General features: G+C 42.4%; 2 protein-coding genes across 3 annotated transcripts; one reads left to right on the top strand and one right to left on the bottom strand.

Annotated features, from left to right (window-relative positions):
* The first annotated feature begins 1,342 nt into the window (after positions 1-1,342).
* LOC127768207 (sucrose transport protein SUT1) lies at positions 1,343-7,788 on the top strand. Of its 2 annotated transcripts, XM_052293744.1 has the most exons (14): positions 1,343-1,783; positions 4,397-4,462; positions 4,795-4,893; positions 4,982-5,046; positions 5,112-5,196; positions 5,286-5,319; positions 5,486-5,585; positions 5,752-5,827; positions 6,053-6,247; positions 6,366-6,509; positions 6,619-6,852; positions 6,955-7,018; positions 7,102-7,145; positions 7,262-7,788. In XM_052293744.1, the coding sequence occupies exons 1-14, from the start codon at positions 1,547-1,549 to the stop codon at positions 7,433-7,435; spliced, it is 1,617 nt and encodes a 538-aa protein (XP_052149704.1). In that variant the 5' UTR covers positions 1,343-1,546; the 3' UTR covers positions 7,436-7,788. The 2 variants fall into 2 exon arrangements, with proteins under 2 accessions (XP_052149704.1, XP_052149703.1); XM_052293743.1 differs by having other exon boundaries at positions 6,955-7,145.
* Positions 7,789-9,893: 2,105 nt separating this feature from the next.
* On the bottom strand, positions 9,894-11,184 carry LOC127768657 (uncharacterized protein At5g39865-like). The gene has a single exon (XM_052294277.1). It carries the CDS (start codon positions 11,001-11,003, stop codon positions 10,035-10,037), a length of 969 nt encoding a protein of 322 aa, XP_052150237.1. The 5' UTR covers positions 11,004-11,184; the 3' UTR covers positions 9,894-10,034.
* Between the last annotated feature and the right edge of the window lie 5,340 nt (positions 11,185-16,524).

The following is a 16,524-nucleotide window of genomic DNA, read 5'->3' as shown; positions in this document are numbered from 1 at the left end:
GAACTTTTTTCAGTGACCGACCAGGCGACCACCCGTTACTAAGATCAGGGTAAAATGTGAGGCCGACATGTGTATTACTGGTCAATGGCAGAACTGAAATTCGAAAATGTATTGATGTATTATTCCTCTTTTTTTTTGTTCAAATTAAGATGCACGCAGGCTCCAGCAACCATCCACGTGGCGGCAGGTTGTGCACGTCACTCCATCTCCAACACATCAGCATTTTCAGCAAAGAAAGAAAAAACTGTAGTGGACTTTGCAGAAAACGCTGACGACGAGTACGTACGAATTAATGCCTTAATCATATGATATCTCCAAGGATTAATTAATAAGTGGCTTGCTTAATTTTGCTACTAATCGCTATCTCGACGTAGCCAGAGAGCCATGCATGCATCACAGCGAGCCCACGGCCGCACGAGCACTCGCCAACGAATTCGCTAGGCGTACACCGTGAATGATTTGATGCGTTGATTATGGGTATTCATATTCCTTTATGAAAGGTTATTGTCAGACTTTTTTTATTCCACAAGATCGATCATACTACAAAGTTATTCTACAATAGTTTAGAACACTTATCCAGTTGTGTTAGAATATAATAATGATGGATGGATATGTATGCCATATTAAACAATCTAAATTCCCCACAAAACATATAAAAGAACACTATAATAAACTATGGTTTATCCAACATGGACATATATTTAAATGAAGTGCGATCTCCGGTGCTCTTTACTGGTAGGATGAATGATGATGGAGATAAAAGCGTTTAACAAATATGGCCTCAAGCGAAATTCATTATATTAATTAAATCAATGAAAACATTTACTGGATTAATAAAACTCCATGCTACTCCATTATAAATGAACGCACACCTATATATAGCAAAATTCCTATTTGCCAGTAGGTCCAATACTTCGGATCTGTTTTTTTTCATTTAAATATCCAAAATTGATTTTGGATAACTATTCGACGGTACAAACGAATTAAACCAGCTATTACAACATCGAGTGGATTTAACACACTCCTCTATTAAATTCACCTACAGAAAGTCGTTCCCGCTGAAATAATCGCACCGTCTAGAAGCTCGGCAAGCGTGTCGCTAATCTGATACTAACTCCATTAATTCCATTTTCATTTCAATAATTGTTGAAGTTATTACTGCACTGGAAATAATAAAGGCAGGGGGATGTACACTGGGTGTGTACAAAGTGTTGGTGAGCATAGCAGTTGGCAGGTGCACCACCCTTTATTATATTCCTCCTCTCTCTCTCTCTCTCTCTCTCTCTCTCTCTCTCTCTCTCTCTCTCCCCCTCTCCCTCCCTTTAAATGCTTCGCCTCTCGTCTCTCCAAACACAAACCCACCACCACCTCCTCCTCCTCCCATCCAGCACGCGCCTCCTCTCTCGCGCGGCTTTCCATTTCCATCTCCCCCTCCTCCTCCTACGTCTCCGCCGCTCCTCACTTCCTCCACTCGATTTCCTTTCTTGGCCTCTCCTCCTCTGACACAGGGGTGTGCAGGTTTGTGTTTGTGCGTGGCGCGTCCGCCATGGCTCGCGGCAGCGGGGCCGGAGGAGGCGGCGGCGGTGGTGGCGGGGGGCTGGAGCTGTCGGTCGGGGTCGGCGGCGGCGGCGGCGCGCGTGGTGGGGGAGGCGGTGAGGCGGCGGCGGCGGTGGAGACGGCGGCGCCGATCAGCCTCGGGAGGCTCATCCTCTCCGGGATGGTCGCCGGCGGCGTGCAGTACGGGTGGGCGCTCCAGCTCTCCCTCCTCACCCCCTACGTCCAGGTATATATATATATATATACTGTACTCCTGTGTATTTTGCACACTCTCATGCATGCATCTGAAACTCTGAATAATCCTGCAAAAAAATATATACAAGTATCTCACGTGTGGATTTGATTTTGTTCGCGAGTTTTTGCTCGTGCTAGCTGTTCTAATCTGCAAGGTTTCATGGTAGTAGATTATATATGTCCTGGTTACAATCTTTTAAAGGTTGTAATCTTGTAATTTTTTTCTACTTTATCAATATTAACTTCGCAATGTTTGGTGTGAGCCGTTAAAAAAATATATATATCTTGAAAGATTGGGAAATTTTTCTTCATGTGTGGGGTGCGATCTATTTTTTTTTTGTTTGAACGGTAGATTTGGCTAGTGTCTAAAAGTACCGTAATAAATTCAATCTGCATGCCTTTTGTAATTTTTTTTGCTCGTGTGTTTATATACATGTGGCCAAATATGCATTTGATGCACTAGCTATCATTTTTGTCATTTTGTAGTTATTCCTTTTCCTTTCCTTTTTTTTTCCTTTTTCTTTTTGTTGTCACTAGAGGATTCATATCCTCTCGATTCCTCTATGAAACGTCGGCGTTTTCTGCCTCTTTTCTGAAGAATCTGTATACCTATATAAGAATCAAAATCTTTTATAAGTTCTTTTTGTGCACTTTGGATCAATCAGGCTAGCCAGCATGACACTTAGCATCAGTACCGGTCCTTTCTACTGTACCGAGATTCACTTTACGCTTGACACGTTTCTCAACTCCTTGTTTGATTCCATTTTACCTCAATTAGACTGTTTGATTCCGTTTTATCTCAGATATGACACTCCTTTTTTTAAAATTCCATTTTACCTCAGATGCTCTACAGTGCCATAAAAAATATACATCTGCTCCAACTCACCTTATCCTTCTTGTAATAACCACGTATTAGGTTAATAGCTACTAATAGCTAGAGATGTAAACAAAATAAGCAGACAAGGGCAAAAGTGAGCGGTAATAATGGAGAATTAATCTGTCGTTCCTCCGCGCGCAGTTAAAGGTAGGCAGATGACGGGTGCCTCCCCTCTATTCCATACTAACCGCAAGATGAAACTAATATTCTTACTGCTAGATTTATAAATCATCCTTCATTTAGCTTCATCTCCCTCCTTAAGATGTGTTCTTTTCTTCCATTTCCTAACTTCTATTCCCTTCGTTTGACGTACACATGTTTCCTAAACTGCCAAACGATGTGTTTCTACCAAAAATTTATATGGTTTAAAAAACATATTAATATATTTTTTGTCTTTTTAGCTAATATTTAATTAATTATGTGCTAAACTACCGCTCAATTTTGTGTACCGGGAGAAAGGGTTCTCAATCATTACAAAAGAACACAGCCCAGTCTCCATGAAAAACATCACTTTTATTTCAAGACAGAGCAAGTGGAGCGATTTTATAACTTTACTATAGTACAAAATTAATGGTCAGAAATTTAAAATTTTGACCGAATTTTATCGTAAGCATCAAATATTTATTACCGGAGAGATAGAGTATTGGTTATTTGCCTCTCTGTCATCAAATATTCTAAACAAAGACGATCTTCTTAGTAGTTAAACTTAAATCTCAGTCCTTCCAGGCGTTTATTTGAAGAATTTATAGCGGAGATAAACAGCTCTTTTTTTGGGGAATACGCAAGGAGCGCACTTTTGTATTAAGGGGAATAAAAAGGGTCTGTACAGGGAAAACCAAAAAACAGCAGGGGACAGGAATAAACAGCTCCTCACTTCCTCTTTGTATCAGTCCATACTAATTAACAAAGTGTTCCAAAATGTTCTGTACTTTTTCTGTAGAACATTATACGCAGTTCATCACCCCTGATGGTCCATGCATCAGGTCTAGCTACCTACTGTTGTATTGAAGTATTTCTGGGGAAGTTTATCCTTACCTTAGCCTTCTCGAGCCAAGTGCCATAAAGATGGTTGCTGTAGAGGCAACTCCAACCCACTTTAACCGTGCACATGAAAAATAAAGGGGTAAAACAAGGAAATTCTAGGTCAGATATATATGTCCTGTGGACTGTGGCACAGTTGCAACAGAGCGATTGCATAGGCAAATGAGGGCAGATCATCATGTACCCATAGACTGTTGGTGCTATGTTAGCATCCAAGCATTGCCATTTTAACTATTAAGATTCTTCTTCTTATATTTGACAAGTGAAATTAATTTAGTGACTGAACATATATAGAACGATGAACAGTCTTTGTATGTTTATTCATGCCATGGGGGAAAGAGAAGTGTGATCTGAAGTTATTGGATAGATAGCTGTTAGTTGTAGCATGCAAGGCAATGCATCCTGGAACCAACAGACCAACAGAGCTGGGGATATTTCATCTGCTAAATTTCTGGGAAAATTTATTGTGTGGTAATCAATATGTGATCACTCTTTGCAACTGGTACACGCTCTCTGATGTTTCTGAATATCTTCCACAGTGATGCAGATCTTGTTGACACAGCAAATTCAACAAACATAGTCATATTTTTAAGGAATGAAGCATGATCATCTATTGTCAGAGTAGATTACAGTCAAAGTTTTTTTATAAGCCAAAACAACTGATTTTCTAACCTCTGTTATTTACAGACACTCGGACTGTCGCATGCTCTTACTTCATTCATGTGGCTCTGTGGTCCTATTGCTGGCATGGTGGTAAGTAACAATACCAAATTATCTGCTCTATCGATATATACGAGACAAAGCTTTTGCCCTCTTTTAAAAAAAATAAATCAAATTAATTCATGTTATGGAATCTGTACTTTCTGCAATGTAAATTCAAGTTACTTTAGTGTCTTCACTACAACAAAAACTTGGGTATCCTGAACTCCTGTATCTATCAGAGTTTGAAGCTGCATTTTCTGTAGCTTCTGATATGTGTAATGTAGATCATACTGTCATAATTCATAAGCTTTCATAAAAAAATGTTTGTGTACAAGTCATATTTTTTTTAATTCTTGATCCATTATCATCTCCCAATCCTGCAGGTTCAACCATGCGTGGGTCTATACAGTGATAGGTGCACCTCAAAATGGGGAAGACGGAGGCCATATATTCTTACAGGATGTGTGTTGATATGCTTGGCTGTAAGAACCACTGAACCTTGAACTCTTATTCCTTAAGTTGAAGTCCCCAAATTTTCTCTCATATTGACATTGCACTTTATGTATGTAGGTCGTAGTTATTGGATTTTCAGCTGACATTGGATACGCCATGGGTGATACAAAGGAAGACTGCAGGTAACTGAACATTTTGCGTATCATAATTAGCAGATAACAGTTATCTGATACACCATGTAATGCAGTGTCTACCATGGATCACGGTGGCATGCTGCTATTGTATATGTCCTGGGATTCTGGCTTCTTGATTTTTCCAACAACACTGTGCAGGTTAGTGCCTACTATATAATAATCATGTTAAAGAAATTTGTACAAAGAATCATAACAAAAATCTTAAAATTTTGCAATGCAATTTCTAGGGTCCAGCACGTGCTCTAATGGCTGATTTATCAGGTAATTTTTCATAGCCTTGTCTTTCAGAGTTAACTACCAAATTTTTATTGGTTTCCACAGTTCACTAACACTTGATTGATTCCAGAAAAAAAAAAGTTGCCCTTGTGTTCTGGGCTTCTGGTATCAGTGGGATTTTGGATTTGATCTCCTAATTTTCGTTCTGTAGGACGTCATGGACCTGGCACAGCTAACTCCATCTTCTGTTCTTGGATGGCAATGGGAAACATCCTAGGATACTCCTCTGGTTCCACAAACAATTGGCACAAGTAAGTTACTCTTATGTATCAGTTTCATACAGATTTTCTGTTTAGCACAGTCTATTCAGTTGCATTCTTTTCTGAAAGAAGGCAAGTGAAATTCATATTACATTAGTAGAGAAGGTGAAATTTGTTTACAAGTATTGAGTTGCATTCTCCCTAATTAATTGCGCAGGTGGTTTCCATTCCTTAAAACAAGAGCTTGCTGTGAAGCTTGTGCAAATTTGAAAGGTGCATTTCTGGTGGCTGTGGTAAGTTCTGTTATTACCTCATAAACTGTCTGCTGATAATACTTTAACAATGTGCTAATATTAGTCTTTGTAATAAGACAGTACTATACTGAAAATATTTTAGCGAGTATGAGTAATTTAACTTACATATTGTATTGCTGTTCCTCTTTTTTCAACCCTGTCATATTGGTTGCTTTTTTTCACAGCCTAACATGCTCTTGTTTGGTCATTTTCCCCTGTTTTCAGATTTTCCTGTCCCTGTGCTTGGTTATAACTCTGATATTTGCCAAGGAAGTTCCATTCAAAGGAAATGCAGCCCTCCCAACAAAATCAAACGAGCCAGCTGAGCCTGAAGGCACTGGGCCACTAGCAGTGTTGAAAGGCTTCAGGAACTTACCTACTGGGATGCCTTCTGTGCTTATTGTGACTGGCCTTACCTGGGTATGCAATATACATCAGAAAAAGAACTTTTCAGATTACTGAAAAAATTGCTACTAGATCATATCTTAGTTATATCTTATAGTAACTTACCTTTTCTATGATATGATTGTCCTTGTAGTTGTCTTGGTTCCCATTCATCCTCTACGACACTGACTGGATGGGCCGTGAGATCTACCACGGTGACCCAAAGGGAACTGATCCTCAGATCGAGGCTTTCAACCAGGGTGTCAGGGCAGGTGCATTTGGCCTGCTACTGAATTCGGTAAGATCTGATTGGTTTCTGAATTCTGATTGCCACAACTACTGTCAAATCTTTAACACTCAAGCCATGTTCTTTGGCAGCAACTAACCATGGGCTTCTGATCGTGCAGATTGTGCTAGGATTCAGCTCATTCTTGATTGAACCAATGTGCCGGAAAGTCGGGCCAAGGGTGGTGTGGGTGACGAGCAATTTCCTCGTCTGCATCGCCATGGCTGCAACTGCACTGATCAGCTTCTGGTCACTCAAGGACTTCCATGGAACTGTTCAGAAAGCCATCACTGCAGACAAGAGCATCAAGGCTGTCTGCCTCGTCCTCTTTGCGTTTCTTGGAGTCCCTCTCGCCGTAAGAATCACTGACACTTCAACTTAAACACATTGCTAAAAAAAATTATTTCCTCAAGAATGCCTTATCCTGATGAACTGTCTGAAAATTTGCGCGACGCAGGTTCTGTACAGTGTTCCCTTCGCAGTGACGGCGCAATTAGCGGCCACTAGAGGGGGTGGCCAAGGTATGAATCCCAACATTCTTGCAGCTTTTCTTGACATAATTCGGTGTTGTTTGGATGCTGGTCTAATCCATGGCGATCTGCAGGGCTCTGCACCGGCGTCCTCAACATCTCCATCGTCATCCCTCAGGTTAATTAGCTGCCAAATTCTAATCCGTTTCCCTTGAAACCGAATCAGATATACTTCATGGATTATTAGAATTTGAATGCTCATGGATTCATGGTTGCGTGGTGTTCTTCCCTCAGGTGGTCATCGCGCTGGGAGCCGGGCCGTGGGACGAGCTGTTCGGGAAGGGGAACATCCCGGCGTTCGGCCTCGCCTCGGGATTCGCGCTCATCGGCGGCGTCGCCGGAATATTCCTGCTGCCCAAGATCTCCAAGCGCCAGTTCCGGTCGGTCAGCATGGGCGGCGGTCACTGACCGCCCCGCTCTCGCCGCCGGCTGCGGGCGGCGGCGGTGGCCGGAGCAGCGCCGCCGGAAGTGGTGAGCTTTGTAGTTCTCGTTTGCAATGGATCAAAGGCGCCCCCTCTTTTTTTTTACATAGGGTAATTAATTAATTAAGGCTGTTAATTAGGAAGGGGTGAGGTGGCCCTGCAGCTGGGGCCCACGCTTTGTTGCCACCTCGGTAGAAGAGAATAAGCAGATCATGCAGATAATATGGAACTGTAAAACTGTTTTGTGTTGTGTGTGTGTGTGCAGTGTGCTTGGTAATTAGCGTGTAATGAATGGTCAGGAGAAGTGCAGTGAACTAAGTGAAAAGTGAGCTTCCATCATCATCATCATCATCATCATCTTGTGTTGTGTAATACTTTTGTGTATGTAGAATCAAATACTACAACCAAACCAATCAGAGAAGGGTGAATGGTTCGAACACTAAAAATTAAAACTTTTAGCAAAATTAAAAGATTACCCTCAAACTTGATGAAATTGCGCCAATCGCACCGCCAGATTGCCACCGGTTGGACCGCCTCCCTGCTGTCGGTGTGACCACCCGCCGGTTAGACCGCACAATGAACCCTGGACAAATCGTCAGGATCTAGAAAAACACATATCGATGAAACTCTTGAAGGTAAATCAATTTTATTGCATCAATATGTGTTTACAAAATGTATCTAAATCACCTCTCTCTCTCTCTCTCTCTCAACTTAGAACTAGGATTAAAACCTCAAAGCAAACCTTTTTTTTTCTCTCAAAAAATCGATATCCTTCTAGCATCAATCTCTCTTCGATTTATACCCACAATGTGGCTGTCCATATCCGCGAATCCAACCATAACTAGACTCTTAAACATAGGAAATTTAACAAACCAGCGAAACAACATTCCTCATACAACTCCACACTTCAATCTTTCCAAACTTGAACTCAAATTTAAATTTGACTCCTTTTTACATACACACACAACACCACGTGTATGCTATATGGAAACATTCACATGCACGTGTATTGTTCTCTAGCCTGAGTATCCCGCGTGATATCCTTGACCTTATAGACCTTAACTTCTCCCAAATCTAGTCCTGATCCATCACTGGCTATAATCCTATGGCCTGAAGCAATACTTGCACATGAACAATAAAGGAACTCCATATCCGAGTACAAGTTCGCACTAACTTGACTCACATTAACACATAATAATATCATATACGAATATAAACCATCTAAAAGTAATAAAGATAAAGCAATCTAGAAGTTCCACGAAAACAATCTGAAATTGACTCCCTCCTGGAGTCTACCGGTCTGACCGTCGGGCTACCCGGACACCTCCAGACTGACCGGCGTGCCTCACCGAGTGTAAACGACAACCTAGTACCAACATGCACGGTTCATTGACAGGAAACACTATTCAGTATTCACCGTATTTTTCAAAACATTCACCTTTGACAATTTATTCATCACTAAGATTAATCATCACATGATTCTACAGGGTGCTCTAGCAAACTCAAGGTATGTGTAAAGAGCTGAAGATGAATGGATTAATAGATGAGCTGCTCAACTCTAGCCAATTACATTATGGCCATGTTCTTCTTTATTATGGATTTTTGTTTGCGTGCTTGGTAAGCTTTTAAACGGTGAGTTTCACAAAAAAAATATAAATCTTTTCTTAAAATATTTTTTAAAGAAAACATTAAACTTTGTAGTATTCCCTCCGTCCTAAAAAAAAAGACAAACCATGGGTTTCCGTGTCCAACTTTGACTATCCATCTTATATAAATTTTTTTTATAATTTGTATTTTCATTGTTGTTAGATGATAAAGCATGATTAATATTTCATGCGTGACTTATCTTTTTAATTTTTTTCATATTTTTTTCAAATAAGACGGACGGTTAAATATTGAGCACGGAAACCAGGGTTTGTCTTTTTTTTTAGGACGGAGGGAGTTCTAGTTAATTTCAGCTATAAATTCTTCTATCCAAATTTGGAGATGTTGAGCAGTACTCCAATCAAAAGAATGTAGCACTAGTAGTAGATGAGTAGACGATGATGATTGGTCTAGAGATTAGGGTGGGTCCGTTTTGAAATTTTGATTGGAGAGCCTTGTTTTGCTCCAACTGTCCTGTTCTTGTGGCTCGCTTTGCCATTTAAAACGCCGTTGTTGACGGCGCCGGCTTTGAACGAAGGCTACTATGCTACTACTGTCTGCTGCTGCTAGTGCTAGCTTGCTACGATGATTGCCAACAACTCTAACCCGCTACGCAGGCAACCGGTTCACGCGTAAAGGAAGCAGTTCGCCGCCGTCGTGGCCGGCAAGATCTAGCCCAAAAATCATCTGAATTCTGCCTCTTTTTGAGGCAAACTCGTCTGAATTTTGGTTCTGTCTCATGGAGAAATCACTTGTGCTCAGGAACATCACATGAATCACCAAGCATTGGTTGCATCGATCACAGCCGTTGGCTACAAACGGAATTTCAACAATCATCATCATCGTACACCGTCGATCACACACACACGCACGTACGCACACCATCATTCACAAAATCACGAGCACCACACCCAAGTGGCGCCACGTTGCACCGTCACGTCTCAGCAGCAGCAGACGGGGCACCTCACGATGCCGTTCTCGTTGCACTCCGTGCATCGCCGGAATCCCCCCCCGCCGCCGCCGTCCAATGGGTTCTCGTCGTCCTCGTCGCCGTCGTCTACGTACACCTTGCAGCTGCCCGAGCACGCGCCGCAGAGCACGAACCGGACGTCGGCGCAGGCCTCGCACGCGCCGGCGGCCTCGCCGGGCGCCGCGCTCTCGCACCCGGCGAGCCTCGCCGCGAGCTCCCCGGCCTCGTGCAGCCGCTTCAGCTCGTCGGCGTTGCCCACGAGCTCGCCGTCCACGAACAGGCTCGGCAGGGCGGGCGCCGCCGCCGGCGCCCAGCACTTGGCGAGGGCGGCGCCACGGCCGAGGCCGAGCAGGCCGTGGAGCTCGTCGCGGAATCCCCGGTGCATCGACACGTCGCGCTCGTCGACGCGCACGCCGTAGCCCCCGAGGATGGCGCGCGCCAGGCAGCAGTCCTCGTGCGTCGCGCGCACGCCGCGGAGCGACGTGAAGTAGAGCACGGCCTTGCGCGGACGCGCCACCGGCGACGCCTTCTTCTTCTCCACCAGCGGCAGCGGCGTGACCTTGCGCGACGCAGTGGCGAGCTCCGGGGGCACCGCCGTGATCGGGAACGAGAAGGAGTGGCGCGCGAACGGCGGGACCAGGAGCGGCGAGTGCTCCTCGAGGCCGGCCATGAGCGCCCACGCGTCGATGGCCTCGGGCTCGTTCGGCGGCGTCATGGTCGGCGTGCGCGGCACCATCCTCCTCATCGGCGGCGCCTCCGCCGCCCGCGGCGCGCCCTTGTCGACCTCGAGGGAGCCAAGCGTGGTCGACGTGAGCCGCACGACATGGACGCCGGCGTCACCGGCGCACCGGGCGGGGAACGACTGGCACCGCGGCAGCGCGAGCGGCGACGGGCAATGGCGGAGGTCGTGCCGGGCTTGCCTGGAGGTGGTGCACCCCATGGCAATGGCAATGTGAGGAAGCTCCTAAGCTCTGGACTGGCAATGGGAGTGTGGTTAATTAGCTAGAAACATTCTGTCAAGTATTCCTAATTTAAGTAGTGGATGGATGAGCTGGATACTAATCTATGGGGATTGGGGTTCATGGGGTTTAGTATTTTTGGGGAGATAAAACTAGTGAGGTGATAAGGGTGGTATGATTGAATTTGTCAATTACTTGACCTAAAAAGCATAACAAATAAATAGTTTTTGGAACATTCTTGTTCTGAAATGAATGGTTTTGGAACATTCACACTCACTTGGGAGCCTGGGTTTTGGAGGGAAAAAAATCAAATGTTACTAGATCATCTTGTAAGTATGAGCGGCTTTAATTAGTTTGAGATCAAAATGCTGCAAAGTTGCTTAATTCGGTTGCTTGGTAACCTAGTGAGTAGTGAGAACTACTGTGGCTGAAGATAACTCCTTTTCAGCAATGTTTGTGGTTTTCTTAGTCAAATATCACGCTTCCTTTTTGTTGCATCTTTTCTTCGTTTGCTTCACCTGTCCCCCTTGATTCTAGGACCCTGTTCGCAGGGCGCTGGCTTTGGAGCTTCCTTTTTGTTGCACTTGCACATCGATAGATATACGCATGCAACTTTAGGCACACAACAAGTTCAACTTCTGTATAAGAGCAAGTTTAATACCAGAGCTCACTGCTTACTATAAGTCAATGTTGAAGCTAACTTGTATAATAGGTTAGCTATAAGGTTAACTTTATTTTTTCCATTCTCTCTCTTTCTCACTCTATGAATTTAATGCAAATTTTTTGGAGCTTGTGTGGAGCTGGCTCTTGCATGAGAGCCAACACTACCCACTTTTTGGCTCTTGCATGAGAGCCAACACTACCCACTTTTTTTTATCTTTCTCTTCCACATAAGCATATAGCTTGCTTATAGCCCATTACTATTCTTGCTCTAATACAGACTGTAAAGTGTCAGCAAACAGTAATAATGTGAGTTGATGGGAGATTGGGAGCTGGTAAAGTGTCAAACAGAAACGGTAATTTCATCCATTGTCAAGCTGATATGTAGCCTGTAGATACTGCACATTCAGTACATAATAGGACTACGATGCCATTGGAAATCTTAGAGCAATGAACATCGAAACTAAAACTCCAAGATATCACATAAGACTAAATGGTGAGTTGGAAGAGAAAAGTGTGAAGAGAAGAAAGTGCTATCCCTCATGCAAGAAACAGTCCATACACAAACTCCAATAAAAATTTTGAGTTAAAGTTATTAGGGATTATATGTTAGAGACAACCTTTAATACATGCTACCTCTTAATTTACTATTACATGGTATGCATGAAATTAGAGGTAATATTACTCTTAGGAATAACAGAGAAAACAGTACTATTAGTTTAAGCCAGGCCCAACAAGGGGACACTTTCCTTTGGTCCATAGTCTCTAGCTATTGAGCTGCTATGCTCACATTGCTTAGTTCCAGGCTCAGCCCAGCAAAAATATTCTCAGCTTTTCAGGCTACACAAAGACCATACCTTTCGGGCTCAGCCCAACTTCTTTTTTTTAAGTGGTTCACCCAACTTCTCTCAATTCAAAAGGTCAGGATAATGGAGTTCATTTGTTCAGGGAAAGAAAAGGCAAAATTGGTTATATAGTATCGAAATTTCATGTTTTTTTATAGTATCGAAAGATACCGGTTCACTTTAATAGCACCTAAATTTCACCTAATTTTCATGTTTAACACTTCCATCAATTCTCGATCATTTTCCGTCCGCCTTGATTGCTATTGACATAGCCACGCACACGATATGATATTTCTACCCCTCATTGCCATGGATTCTACTTGTATTTGTGAGAGGTAGAAACGTCATATCATGTGCGTGGCTGGGTCAATAGCGATTAAGGCGGATGGAAAACGATCGAGAATTGACGGAAGTGTTAAAGTGAACCAGTATCTTTCGGTGCTATAAAATAAAAAAGTAAACTTTTGATGCTATATAACCAATTTTGCCAAAGAAAATTTATTATTACAGGCTTGTTCACCACTTTTAACCCTAACACATTTTGACCAAATTTTGGGTAGCGTTAGACATGTTCAATTTAAAGCCTTACTAAAATTTGGTAATAATTAGAAACAGATTAACAGCAAACATAATTTACCACAATAGCCCTATTTAATAACTACACTACATGTGTATAATTCATATGTATACTTGATTAAAATGAAGGTTGAAGAACACATTCCATATGCAAACTTAATTAAAAGGAAGATTGGGTCACACATTTCCTTTGTTGTGTCACATCTTATAAAAAATATATTTTTGTTGGAAAAAATTTAAATGGTAGAAATGCAACTATTATAGGATGGATGTAGTAATAAATACAAACATCAGAGGGAGTACGAAAGAAGATGATGAATGTACACAGTTGGCTTGTTGCCTTGTTGGTACGGATCCAATTGTTTTGTTGCGTTGACACTTGACAACCATCTGGACGACGTGAGTAACAACGATAGATAAATAGTGAGTTGTGCGCATAATTTTTATTTATTTATTTACCACCTGCAGAAACATTCCACCATCTGTCACCGCACACGCACACATGTATAGTAGCAGCAACAACGTTCTTCACATCACACACACAGCTAACAACCGCGCCGGCTATCATGGGAAAAGGAGAAGAAAAAAGGAGCAGAGGATCATGGACGGATCCAAGTGGATCGCATAGAAAAATGGACCTCGAGAGGAGGTGAACATGGTTTTGCAAAACGGAAGATGTGGTTGGCACGTGAGAGTGGGAGGATGGGAAGGTTCCAAACGGCTTGGTGTGTACACACCCACCACCACGTAAATAAAACCCTCAAAAACAAATTGTAGAGTAAGGGCATGTTTAGTTCATGAAAAGAAAATTTTTAGGTGTCACATAGAATGTTTGACCGGATATCAGAAGGGTTTTTCAGACACGAATAAAAAAACTAATTTTATAACTCACCTGGAAACCACGAGACGAATCTTTTGAGCCTAATTAATCCGTCATTAGCACATGTGGGTTACTATAGCACTTATGGCTAATCATGATCTAATTAGACTCAAAAGATTCGTCTCGCAATTTCCTCCCTAACTGTGCAATTAGTTTTTTTATTTATTTATATTTAATGCTTCATGCATGTGCCTAAAGATTCGATGTGATGTTTTTGGGAAAAAAATTTGGGGAACTAAACGGGGCCTAAGAGTAACCGATCCCGTCGGCTACACACACGTCTCGCACAAAAACATACTACTAGATATACTACCACGACATATCTTCAATAACGCCAATCAGTACCGGGCAAAATTTTACCATGCGCACAGACATTCTCGTCGAACATCTACAGCCGACGCGCGATGCGGTTAACCCGATCGATTTTACACCGCGACGCATGAGACTGAACTGAAAGATTTGATTTTAGCATAGGCATTTTGGGAGAGAGAGATATTTGGTGATGGTGGTGGAGGTGGAGAGGGAGAGGGGGTGGAAAATGGAGGGGGAGGAGGAGGCATTTGAGCATGGCATGAGAGGAGGGGAAGGGTCCAAGGGGAAGGAGATGGATGGGCAATGGGATCTCTCCTCTAACTAACAAGGCCATGTGCCGGGCTGGCCTCCCAACACAAAGGCCAACTAGTCCCCAGGGCCACCATGGTTAGCACTAGCAGGGGGCAGTGGAAATGGTGGGCCCCACACACCCCCCAAGCCCACGTACATTGCACGTCTCGCTGTGCGTGGGGCCCCGCTGTTTTGCAGCCCCCTGCATTGCACATGTGTTGATATATACTATGGCCATAGCAAATGCAAAGCTTCTCCCACTAGTGTTAATTAATTAACCTCTCCCAAAGATAAAATTTGACAAATCTATGCGTGTTTGTGCGCAAAAACTGAGCTTATGTAGCGTGCAAATGCTGATGCTGGCACGGAGAGAAAAGATCAAGGAGATCAACGGTGGGGAGGGGGCCACGTAGTCGCGACATTGACATGGGCTGGATCCAGCCACATGCAACACGCGGTGCAGGGCTCGTACTGCACATCTCTTTCTCTCTCTCTCTCTCCCTCTCTCTGGCATCCATTTCTCCGTGTCCTTTTTTTTCTTTTTCTTTTTTATTTTTGCTAACGCAAGCCACAATCTGGCCAGCATCATCCATATGCGACTCCAGATTGGCATCATGGGTTGATCGATCTGCAATTTACGTATGAAGCGTTCAAAATTTTGTAATAGGTGATGGTGAGTATGTGACTTTTTTGTGTATATATAAGTGCAATGGGCTGAATTTTTATTCCAGTAATTAAAAGAAATTTAAGAGTCTTGGAGGATGTATAAAACGTACTAAATTTTATATTAAAAAGTGGTATCTCCAAGTATTTCTCTAGGACCGTAAAATCATTGTAACATATAGTTATCAGATCTTGTGTGTATAGAGTTCGTGTGGCCTTGTTGTTTCATTTTTCAACGTTGAACTTTTATGGTTTCATTTAGAGTATGAGAAATGCATGGTTAATAATAGCATCTTTTGAAGGAAAGATCATGAGTGAAACCAAAATGCCATTCTATATTTTATTTTACTTTTGGGGGGTGGGGGTATAACTGTCCAGAAGAGAGTTAAGTACTGGAGTTTGTTTGGTCCTTTTTCTTGTTTGTCTGAGTAAATTAAACTGGAGTAGTTGATATCCTAAAAATTGATGGAAGTGTTGAAGCTTTGAACCATGCTGCATGAGCCAAAACCGTAAATGAATGGATGTCCTAGTTCTGTAATAAATGTGTCTAGGAAAGATTTCGACTACACGAATAGTTGGAGTCAATAATTCCCAAGGGATATATTGTACTTGGCTTTCTATTACACATACTTGCTGCTGCTCCAAACTTCTTCTCATCTCATCTCATATGCATGTAAACCATAATTGCACCTGGCAGCAGTGGCTATGATGAAGAGTGAGATACGCTACTGATCATTTGATCATCAGGTTGGAAATGATTTGTAAATTATCATGGCAGTCATCATCATCAATGTAGCTTTCAGATTCTTTTGTCAACAATTCCCAGAACCATGTCAATCCTGCTGCTGCATTTGGAGCCTCCAACTCAAGGGGATGTAAGCTAGTTCTTTTTTTTAAAAAAAATTAGGTTCATTTCATCTGTATAAACTTATCTAAAGGGGTCTAAGAAAGCTAAGAAAAGAGGTAGTACTAGCTAGCAAATGTATACATGCTACTAGCTAGTTCATAAAGGAAAAATAAAGGAACAGTAGAAGCTACCATCCTACTCATCTTGAGGGGTTACCTTTTAGGAAGCATGGTCCTTTGTGGTACTCTTTGCTGGCATATCATATATCTTAAGCAATATTGTCTGCTAGCTACTAGAGCAATTTTCTTTTTTGATACTCTCAAAAACAATAAATTTATTCCAGATTTTTTTTTGCAAAACTAAAATTCCCCAATATTATTATTATTTTTTCTTTTTGATAAACAACATCTTGTTAAATTTCCATTCCC

Source organism: Oryza glaberrima, chromosome 3 (assembly GCF_000147395.1).
Source record: "Oryza glaberrima chromosome 3, OglaRS2, whole genome shotgun sequence".
NCBI lineage: Eukaryota > Viridiplantae > Streptophyta > Magnoliopsida > Poales > Poaceae > Oryza > Oryza glaberrima.
The sequence above is the reverse complement of the archived record's forward strand: the minus strand, read 5'-3'. Positions and strand labels throughout refer to the sequence as shown.

Excerpts from the sequence above, each read along its gene's own strand:
- LOC127768207 (XM_052293743.1), top strand. The coding sequence starts at position 1,547 with ATGGCTCGCGGCAGCGGGGCCGGAGGAGGCGGCGGCGGTGGTGGCGGG. Across the intron at positions 1,784-4,396 it reads TCCTCACCCCCTACGTCCAG|ACACTCGGACTGTCGCATGC; the intron begins GTATATATATAT and ends TGTTATTTACAG. Across the intron at positions 5,320-5,485 it reads TCTAATGGCTGATTTATCAG|GACGTCATGGACCTGGCACA; the intron begins GTAATTTTTCAT and ends TTCGTTCTGTAG.
- LOC127768657 (XM_052294277.1), bottom strand. The coding sequence starts at position 11,003 with ATGGGGTGCACCACCTCCAGGCAAGCCCGGCACGACCTCCGCCATTGC.